Below are 10836 nucleotides of genomic sequence, written 5' to 3'. Positions count from 1 at the left end.
TTTGGCCAAGAGGCGAGCTGGGTTCAATCGGGCAAAAACGACCCTCTTTCAGAAGAGGGTGAAGTTCGGGATGTGGTACCCAGCCCGTCTGTGGGTCACACATGAGGAACGGGTTTTCTACTTTGAAACGCCAGACAAAGTATGGACCTTTATTAAAGAAATGAAGCTGGAGGCGAATTAAAAGACCCTTAAGCCTTAGAGAAGTACTTTGGCAGCGATTTGTGGTGCTGGATTGTAAAAGTTTAAGTAGCTCTATATGAAATAATGGGCTGGGTGGATGGTTAAAGGTTAATCTGTCTTGCAGGGACCTTGTTAGGGGGGGAAATTGGCTTTGAATTTACTTCTGCTTTTTGGGTGACTATTTTTTCTAAAATGATTGTTTCTTCACTTTTATTTCTGCTGTTTGTTTACTGGGGAATGTCATGCTTTTAAAATGTTTATTCATATGAGGGGGAGTGAGGAGAGTACAATAGGGAGACAGACTGCTTGGTGCCAGGAGCAGGAGCTATCGAGTCAGCATGGGTCAGCTGACTCTCGGAAGCGCAGTGGGGGGTGGACAGGTGTTAAGCTGGAGCTTGACTTGGGGGATTGGGTTTAGTGTTGTTGCTGGGGGGGGGGGGACTGCTTTGCTGACAGGGGAGGAACTGTTACTAGGGGACAAATGGGAGGTCGGGAACAGCGACAGCCCGTGTGGGGACTCGAGGAAGCGGAGGGTGCGAGCTCTAGGCTGGCCTAAAAAAGGGTGATGGCTAGTCGGCGGGGGTGGGGGGTTGGAAGCCCCCGTCCAGGCTGATCACACGGAATGGGAGAGGACGGAATAGACCGGTCAAAAGGGCTCGCGTGTTCGCGCGTTTGAGGGAACTGAAGGCGGACGTGGCAATGCTACAAGAGACACCCTAAAGGTTACAGACCAGACGAGATTGAGGCAGGGGTGGGTTAGCCAAGTGTTCCACTCAGGACTGGACTCAAAGACCAGGGGTATAGCGATCTTAATCAGCAAACGTGTGGCATTTGAGGCAGGAGAATCGTGTCAGACAAGGGGGGTAGGGACATAATGGTGAGTGGGAAGCTGGAGGGGGTGCGAGTGGTACTTGTGAACATATATGCTCCGAATTGGGAAGATGTGGAATTTATGAGGCGGGTGTTAGGTAAGATTCCCAGACTTAGAGTCACATAACCTGATCATGGGAGGAGACTTCAATACAGTCATTGATCTGGAAATGGACCGGTCAAAATCCAGGACAGGGAGGAGGCCAGCTGCGGCAAAGGAATTGAAGGGTTTTATGGAACAGATGGGGGGGGGGGGGGGGGGGGGGAGTAGATCCATGGAGGTTTGCACGGCCGAGGACGAAGGAGTTTTCCTTTTTTTTTAAAGAAACAATTTTATTGAGGTATTTTCTGACATTGTAAACAGTTACAGATTACAGAAATATGCAAACATCAACGAAAAACCAACACTTCAACCAAACCATAATGCACATACCCGCTCCTCTCCCATAGGTACTACCCGCCTATTTATCCCTCTAACTCTACTCTAATCTCCCCACTGCCCCCCCCCCCCCCCCCCCCCCCCCCCCTGCTGACGTTCACTCTCCCGCGAAGAAGTCGATAAATGGTTGCCACCTTTGGGCGAACCCCAATACAGATCCCCTCAAGGCGAACTTGATTTTTTCCATACCCAGAAAACTTGACATGTCCGGCCATAGTTCAGTCTGCGGGGGTTTCGAGTCCGTATTGGCCGCCGGGCTATCAGGGAAGCAAAGGCTAGAACATCGGCCTCTTTCTCCCCCTGGACTCCCGGGTCTTCCGAAACCCTGAAAATTGCCACCTGTGGACTTATCACCTCCTTTGTTTTTAGCACCCGGGAGAGTTTTCCTTTATTTTCCCACATGTCCACAAGGTATACTCTAGCATCGACTTTTTTGTTCTGAGCAGGGCGCTAATACCGAAGGTGGTGGATACTGAGTACTCGGCAATTGCAGTGTCGGATCATGCCCCGCACTGGGTGGATCTACGGGTTAGTGTGGAGAGAGGGCAACGCCCACTGTGGAGACTGGATGTGGGGTTGTTAGCAGACGAGGCGATCTGTGGGCAGGTTAACAAGTCCATCCAGAACTACCTAGAAACAAATGATACGGGGGAGGTCTCTGCAGCGAGGGTCTGGGAAGCTTTGAAGGCAGTGGTCAGAGGGGAATTAATCTCGATACGGGCCCACAGAGAAAAGGTGGAATGGGTTAAAAGGGATAGATTAATGGAGGAGATACTCCAGGTGGACAGGAGATACACGGAGGCCCCGGATGCGGGGCTACTGAGGGATCGGCAGAGGTTACAGGTGGAGTTTGGGCTGTTGACCACAGGGAAAGCAGTGGGACAGTTGAGGAAGGCAAGGCGATCTATGCGTACGGGGAAAAGGCAAGTAGAATGTTGGCGTACCAGCTCAGGAAAAGAGAGGCGACCAGGGAGATAGGAAAAGTAAAGAGTAGAGACGGTAATACTGTCCTGGACCCAGCGGGGGTGAACGAAGTGTTTAAGGGCTTTTATAGTAAATTATATGAGTCAGAACCCCCGGCTGGGGTGGAGGGGATCATGCAATTTCTGGATCAGTTGAGGTTCCCGAGGGTGGAGGAGGACCCGGTGGAGGTGCTAGGTGCTCCAATTGAGATTGAGGAAATAATCAAGGGGCTGGAGGGCACGCAGTCGGGCAAGGCCCCGGGGCCTGACAGCAACCCGGTGGAATTCTATAAGAAGTTTGCAGAGATATTGAGCCCACTGCTGGTGAGGACATTTAACAAAGCCAGAGAGAAGGAAGTCCTCCCCCTAACAATGTCGCAGGCCTCAATTTCATTGATCCTGAAACGGGAGAAGGATCCGGAGCAATGCAGGTCATACAGGCCGATTTCTCTACTGAATGTGGACGCCAAACTGCTGGCTAAGATACTGGCCACAAGGATAGAGGACTGTGTCCCGGGGGTGATAGGGGAAGGCAAGACGGGATTTGTTAAGGGCAGGCAACTCAAGGCCAATGTTCGAAGGCTTCTAAATGTTATTATGATGCCCCCAGAAGGAGAGGAGGCGGAGGTAGCGATGGATGCGGAGAATGCTTTTGATCGGGTGGAGTGGAATTACCTGTGGGAGGCACTGGGAAGGTTTGGGTTTGGTGAGGGCTTTATTGACTGGGTGTGGTTGCTCTATCAGGCACCAGTAGCGAGTGTGCATACGAACCGGCTGAGGTTGGGGTATTTTGAAATACACCGAGGGACGAGGCAAAGGTGCCCTCTCTCCCCGTTACTGTTTGCTCTGGCCATAGAGCCATTGGCCATGGCGTTAAGAGCCTCTAAGAACGGGAAAGGACTGGTTCGGGGGGGGTGGAGGGGGGGGGGGGGGTGGAGCACCAGGTCTCGCTCTACGCTCTTGTACATTTCTGCCCCGTTGGAGGGGATGAGGGAAGTAATGCGAATCTTGAAATGAAATGAAAATCGCTCGTCATGAGTAGGCTTCAATGAAGTTACTGTGAAAAGCCCCTAGTCGCCACATTCCAGCGCCTGTTCGGGGAGGCTGGTACAGGAATCGAACCGTGCTGCTGGCCTGCCTTGGTCTGCTTTAAAAGCCAGCGATTTAGCCCAGTGTGCTAAACCAGCCCCTATCTTGGGGGAATTTGGCAATTTTTCGGGACATAAACTGAACATGGTGAGATGTTTGCGATCCAGGCAAGAGAAGAGGCTGGGAGAACTGCCGATTAGAATGGTAGGGAAGAGCTTTCGATATCTGAGAATCCAGGTGGCCCGGAAATGGGAAGTACTACACAAGTTAAACCTATCCCGGTTGGCAGAACAAATGGAAGGGGACTTTAAGAGATGGGACATGCTCCCGCTATCACTGGCGGGGAGGGTACAGACCATGAAAATGACGGTCCTCCCCAGATTTGTTTGTCATTCAGTGCCTCCCCATCTTCATCCCTAAGGCCTTTTTCAAGCGGGTGAATAAGATTATTTCGGGCTTTGTGTGGGCGAGTAAAACCCCGTGAGTGAAGAAAGTGTTGCTAGAGCGCAGTCAGGGGGAGGGTGGGCTGGCGCTGCAAACTTCTGGAACTACTACTGGGCAGCTAATATAGCCAAGATCAGGAAGTGGGTAGTGGGGGAGGGGTCGGCTAGGGAGCGGATGGAGGCGGCGTCATGTAAAGACACCAATCTGGGAGCATTGGTAATGGCACCTCTGCCGTTCTCGCTGGCCCGATACTCCACAAGTCCGGTGGTCGTGGCGGCCCTGAGGATCTGGGGGCAATGGAGGAGATAGAAGAGAGTGGAGGGAGCATCGATTTGGACCCCTATTTCTAATAACCACAGGTTTGTACCGGGTAGGTTAGATGGCGGGTTCTGGAGTTGGCAGAGGGCAGGAATTAGAAGGATAGGGGATCTACTTATAGATAGGAGCTTTCCCAGCTTGAAAGCTTTGGAGGATAAATTTAAATTGCCAGCACGGAATAGTTTTAGGTATTTGCAGGTGCGCGACTTCCTGAGAAAACAGGTGCCGGCCTTTCCGCTGCTGCCGCCACGGGGGATACAGGATAGAGTAGTCTCCAGTACCTGGGTGGGAGAGGGGAAGGTATCGGACATTTACCAGGAGCTTTGGGAGGCGGAGCTTAAGGGCAAGTGGGAGGACGAGCTAGGATAGATAGAGGCGGATCTATGGGCGAATGCCCCAAGCAGGGTTAATACCTCCTCATTGTATCAGAATAAGCCTGGTGCACAATTTAAGGTAGTGCACCGGGCACACATGACAGCGGCTAGGATGAGTAAATCCTTCGGGGTTGAGGATAGGTGTGCGAGGTGCGTGGGAAGCCCAGCAAATCATGTCCACATGTTTTGGGCATGCCCGAAGCTTAGAGGGTTTTGGCAGGGTTTTGCTCGGGCAATATCCGCAGTGCTAAAAATACGGGTGGTGCCGAGTCCGGAGGTAGCGATCTTTGGAGTGTCGAAAGATCCGGGAGTTCAGGGGGCGAAAGAGGCCGACGTCCTGGCCTTTGCCTCCCTGGTAGCCCGGAGACGGATCTTATTAATGTGGAGGGACTCGCAGACCCGGAGTGTAGAGACCTGCGTTAGTGACATGGCTGGGTTTCTCAGTCTTGAGAAAATAAATTTTGCCTTAAGAGAGTCAATGTTAGGGTTCTCCCGGAGGTGGCAGCCGTTCGTGGACTTTCTCGGGGAAAATTATTTTATTTTATCATGTTGATGTCATTGCTTTTGTTACTGTTAGAAAAAAAATTTAAATACCTTAATAAAAAAAATTTTTTTTTTTTTTTTTTTTTAATTCTTCTTTTGAAAATAACTTTATTTTGCCAATGTTCTCCCTTCCCTTTTCTTTCTTGAAGGTCTCATCAGGATGCAATTCAACAATCGTGGATATCTCTTTAGTACCTCACCCACATGACCGCTCTTTCATGTGCAAGTCCAGAGAGAGGGTGTTGGATGGTAATCGTGAAATGCATTAGAGACAACTGTGATCATGTCCTCACCTGCACGCAGGCTAGGATTCAGCAACAGCCACTGACACTTGGACACAGTGCCTGTAACTGATCCAAAGTCTTTCAAAGGAGGAACACAAAAAATACAACAAGCAGTGGTGGAAAAGGGTTATTACATGATCAAAGACTTTGGTGTAATGGAGAAAGAAATACCCCTTTCTATTACACTGCAATACTGGGTCCTGTCCTCGGATTTTTTCAATTTAGTTTTGCTGTGAAAGAACTACTCATACCTAGAAAGCTGTAATATTTATAAGCATATGTGTATACCCACAAAATAAAGGAGGGCAAGAGAAAAAGGAGAGATGTGTAAAAAAAATACATTTTTGCCATCAGGATATCTTGAAGCACTTCACAGCCCTTGAGAATTATTGTTGAATTATAGTTGTGTAGTTACTTACCTGCTGCACAAGAGATCCCATTTTGTGTATAAAATTGTTCAGGGCATTAGTTGCATTAAGTGTGTTCCCCGCAGTAAATGTAACCCTCTCCTGTAGAGAAAACCATGGATCAGAAGCAGGTAGGTGTACTCTTACAAAATGGCAATAGACAGGATTTGTTCACCACCATGTTTTGATCATCTGAAGAATACACCAGCAACAACAGATGAAATGCAAAACAATTTGGCACTACAAATTTGATGTTTTTAAAAAAATGTATAGAACTAACTTAGAATAAGTTACTTACTAAGAATACATTCACTCACCAACTGGCAAATGTCACTAAATAGGGGCTTCTTATAAGTTAAAAGGAGAGACTACAGTAATTTAAATTCCACAGCTACTTCTGGATCAGTCAAATATCCAGAAATGGATAACACAGCGCTTTTGACTATATGTAAAGCTGCTGCTTTGAATTGAGCATTAAAAAGTGCTCGTGTTAGATTCAGAAGGATCAAACTGCATTCCAGGGATAATTTAGGTTGGCATTCCAGTGTAGGACTGAGAGGGTTATAATGCCAGAGACATAATCCTTCACTGGAGTTTAGAAGAGTGAGGGGTGGCTTGATTGAAGTATACAAGATCCTGAACCATCTTCACAAAGTGCATGTGGAAAGGATGTTTACTCTTGTGTGCAAGTCCAGGACTAGGGGGCATGGTTTGGGGGTCACCCTTTTAGGACAGATATGAGAAGAATTCTTTTCTCTGAGGCTTTTCCAACTTTAGAACTGTCTGCCTCAGAAGGCGGTTGAGGCAGAGTAATTGAATGTTGTTGTTTTTATTTTAAATCAGAGGTAGATAGATTCCCTTGCCTAACAAGGATCAAACATTATCGGGGCAGATGGAAATGTAGAATTAGAAACACAAACAGATGAGCCATGACCTTAATGAATGGTGAGCAGGCTCAAGGGGCCAAATGACCGACTTCTGCTCCTATTTCATATGTCCGTATGAAATGTTCATTCTGCATAGGCGTACCTTAAGACAGGATAGTGGATAGTGCTAAGATTTGAATCAATGAGCAAACGGGATGCAGATCGGAATTGATCTTGCATATTCTCAGACTTCCTGTCTTATTGCTCATGGTAAGTTCAGGCATAAGGGCAACAGCCATGCAACACAATGTATTAAACTGCTATGAATGTGGAGCTATGTAACTGGGTATCAACAATGGTTCAACTAAAATTATCATACACAGTTAACATGCTATGCAAAGGCCTAACACAATTATACAAACTTCAGATTATTAAATAAAAGGGAACAAACTAACCGTCAAGAGTTTGGGTAAATTGATCTCAGAAAAGAAAATAGTTGTCGCTTTTTGCAGTGTCTCCTCTGGTAAGGCACACAGACTCTTGTGTAAACGGTTGAATACCCTCTTGTTCTTTGTAACCAAGAAGCTGGAGAGATGGGATATGTTGCAAACAATCTCTTTATAACTCGCCCTTGGACCAGCAAGGGATATCTGCAAAAATCCAAATCCAGGTAGACTAAAGTCCAAATCAAGTATATATAAATCCGATGGAAGCAAGCTTTTCAACACCACAAATAACTTTCGGATTACATATAACCTAAAGCTCTACACTCAGAAGTTGCTTTTTAAGATAAATTGTTCATGGCATGTGAGCATTGGCACGAGGAACATTTATTGCCCATTCCTAATTGCTTGAGAAGATGATGGTGTTCTTTGAACAAGTCAGAATGGTGAGTGACTTGGGAGGGTAACTTGCAAGGGCGGTGTTCCCATGCATCTGCTGCCCTTACCTTACATGGTAAATGTCAGGGAGTTGAAAGGTGCTGTTGAAGGGGCCTTGGCGAGCTGCTGCAGTGCATCTTGTAGATGCTACACACTTCTGCCACGATGTCAGTGGTAGAGTGACTGAAATTAGAGTATTGTTGGAGCCACCCTCACTCAGACAAGTGGAGAGTATTTCAGCACACACGGGACTTGTGCCTTGCAGATGGTGGGCAAACTTTGAGGTGTCAAGGGGAGAGTTACTTACTGCAGAATTCCCAGCCTCTGGCCTGCTCATGTAGTCACAGTATCTATATGGATGGTCTAGTTAACTTTCTGGTCAATTGGTCACTTTGGCTACAAAGAGAACAAAGCAACCAAGGTTTCCATATTTGATTGTTATCCATGAAATCCTAACAAAAAGTATACAAATTTAGCCATGGATCTCAGTTATATCGCAGGATCAAAAATACCAGTCTGGTGAGAAAATGGTCCTTTGTACATGGTTCCTGGTAACTACAGAATTGTATCCAAGTATATTTAACAAATTTTACTGGGCTTCTGCCTCCCACTGCTGGTTCTGGTAGGAGATTGGCAGAATTCCCATAAAAATGGCCAAGGTTACACCTTTGTGCAATTTCAGGATCCATGACTGGTTGGAAATTCAGGAAGGGAAAGGAAGGAATTGAGATGCAAAAAGTAATACTGAGTGAGATGTTCAATTGGAAGAGGTGTACACTCTTCTCCTGCGTCTTTTGGGTTCCCCTGCAACATGCTAGCTTTCTGAATGTATTGTTGGTAGGTTTTCTTTTGTCCTAACCCTAACCTTCTCCATTCGTGTTACTCCCAAACATTTTGTTAATGGCCGCTACCTCAACCAGCATCTTGCCCAAGGATCACATTTAGAAATAATGCAACATTTGCACAGCTGGGTTCTGGGTCTGTACCACCGATACCTCACATGATCGAATTGGACACTTTGTCCCGAGTCTTCAAGCGCTTCTATTTTGTAGTGTGTCAGAAAATCATATTTGTTCCAAGAAATATTGCAGAGCTGGTCAGCCGCAGTTCAAAAATCTGAGCCTATTATTCACAGAAAATAAAATGTTGCCCCCCCCCCCCCCCCCCCCCCCCACTCAGGAGGAAATTATTTAAATTTAATTATAATTATATTGAGTTTCACAATTGGTGAGTTAGATTTGTAATAAAATGACTTTTTTTCTCTCTCGGGTGATCCGAGTCCCACTCCCGGAACAGAGTAAAGGCAGGAATGAAGAGGTCATTGCTGCCTGGGTCAATTTGAGAGACAGGTGATTGAGCCTTCCTAGTCAGCCTAACTCAATGGGTTAACAGAACCATCACCATGCACTGTGCTCTTCTCATTGAATCACATCCGATTCTGCAGTCATTCAACTCAGTACAGCTCCTCTTTAAGAACTTTACAAACAGCTACATCTTAGCGATTACCTGCTCGAGGTTTATTTTTGATGTCATTAAGTCACTGACCACCTGTGTAGGAAGGGATACATTTTTCAAGAGAAACTGGGATAGTGTCTGATTCTTCTGTAGATATTCTCTGACTGGCAAACCTATGGAGGAATCAAAGGCAAATTAATGCATTGACTGTATATGCACATCAAACCTCAGACAAAATTATTCCGAATTACAAATGTGAAGATCTTGTCACTCCTGCTGATGACAGGCCTGTAATAAACAATCCTGATCCGGCTATTAAATCAGAAAGCAATCCGTAATTAACAGTAATATTAGTCATTACTGAATAATAATAAAGACTTTAAAAATTGCTTGCTCTCAAGGCTTCATTACTGGGCTGATTTTACTAACACTGGTGCACTGCTGGGCAGCAGACATGGAAGTTTTGACATCCGAGAGATAATCTTTCTCTGGACTCTGATCTTCCCAATATTTATTTTAATCCAAGAATCTATGGTCATTGCTCCACTGAATCTTCCCCTCTATCTTTTAGGCTCCCAAAGTTCCATTCTACATACTTTTTCCATCCCAAATCGCCATTATTGAAATCTGCCACTTTCTCAGGACGTTACCTCCTTCAGTTGCTTCCTCTCCCTCCTGCGAATCCCTACTTGTAAAAGCCAAATTTTATACCACCCAACCAATGCTTGCTCATTTATTTCATCTTCTATCCTATTCCTTTGAACCTTGGTGTCCTGTCCGAGGAACATTGGCCCTTCACTTGCATTTCTCGCTTCACTTGCATTTCTCGATTTAAAAAAAACTAATATTTGAATTCATGAAAGCACTTACAGGTTCAAAATCTGGACCTGGGCATAGCAGGCAATACAAATGTGATATTCTGTACAAGCTATTTAGTTGACTACATAGGACTGAATTTTCATCCAGATATGAATGGCCACATTTCACCCCTTACCACTTTCCGCTGGTTTTTCTGTGGGTCAGAAATGCCCACTGTGCAAAGTGTGCGCCCGCACATGCTGAGGCAGGGTGCCCCATTTTAAATGGGAAATTAAAATAAGGTTTCCTCACACAGACAAATTTTCATCTGGCAGGTTTGGGAGGTCTATTAAAAGCACGGCAGGTTTGAGACAGCTTAAAAACCTTCTATGGCATCCAAGCGAATAGTTCACCAAATTCATCCCAAGTCACTATGGCTATGGTATCATCGCAAGGATCCCGCTCTGCATCAGAGGTGGTGCTTTTGATTTCATAACCACATAAATTGTCTCCTCCATCCACGGAATTGAATACTCTGCATTTTTTTGAACGCTCTTCTCGTTAAATCGAAATTCATGGTAATTTCATCCATGTTGCTGGTTTGAGTTTCGGAATGCAATCACTAAGCGCCTTACCCGGCTTGCCATAGCATCTGCCATGAGGGATTGTCTGGGGGCAGCCATGTAACATGCAGTTCAACAAAGACATTGCAGTAGAAAAACTGTAGCCCAAGAGCTCATAACTTGGTGTTAGGAGTGAGCCAAAGTTGAGTTTGAGTGTTGAAAAACTGGAGGAGAAGCCACAGAAAGAGGAACTCTGATATGTTTCAACCTGCTAAAATCTGCTGGAAAAATAAACAGACAAGGAAAAGCTAACACCAGTAAAATACTGAGTAAAATGAATAGGTGATGTGCGGCCAAACTGGC

The 10836-nt window shown here is 46.0% G+C and overlaps 1 protein-coding gene across 1 annotated transcript in view; it reads right to left on the bottom strand.

Moving 5' to 3' along the window:
* Positions 1-5922: 5922 nt before the first annotated feature.
* abca4a (ATP-binding cassette, sub-family A (ABC1), member 4a) overlaps positions 5923-10836 on the bottom strand; it is a gene marked incomplete at its 3' end in the record, with an annotated part of 68761 nt that continues 63847 nt past the window's right edge. Inside the window, exons 6-8 of the mRNA XM_072494671.1 lie at positions 9164-9285; positions 7232-7426; positions 5923-6012 (exon numbers count right to left, since the gene is read on the bottom strand). Coding sequence (XP_072350772.1) covers positions 5923-6012; positions 7232-7426; positions 9164-9285 — 407 coding nt within the window. The remainder of the gene's footprint in view (positions 6013-7231; positions 7427-9163; positions 9286-10836) is intronic.

The sequence above is a fragment of the Scyliorhinus torazame genome, unplaced genomic scaffold (assembly GCF_047496885.1).
Source record: "Scyliorhinus torazame isolate Kashiwa2021f unplaced genomic scaffold, sScyTor2.1 scaffold_790, whole genome shotgun sequence".
NCBI lineage: Eukaryota > Metazoa > Chordata > Chondrichthyes > Carcharhiniformes > Scyliorhinidae > Scyliorhinus > Scyliorhinus torazame.
Note: the sequence above shows the minus strand (reverse complement) of the source record. Positions and strands in the feature narration are given on the sequence as shown.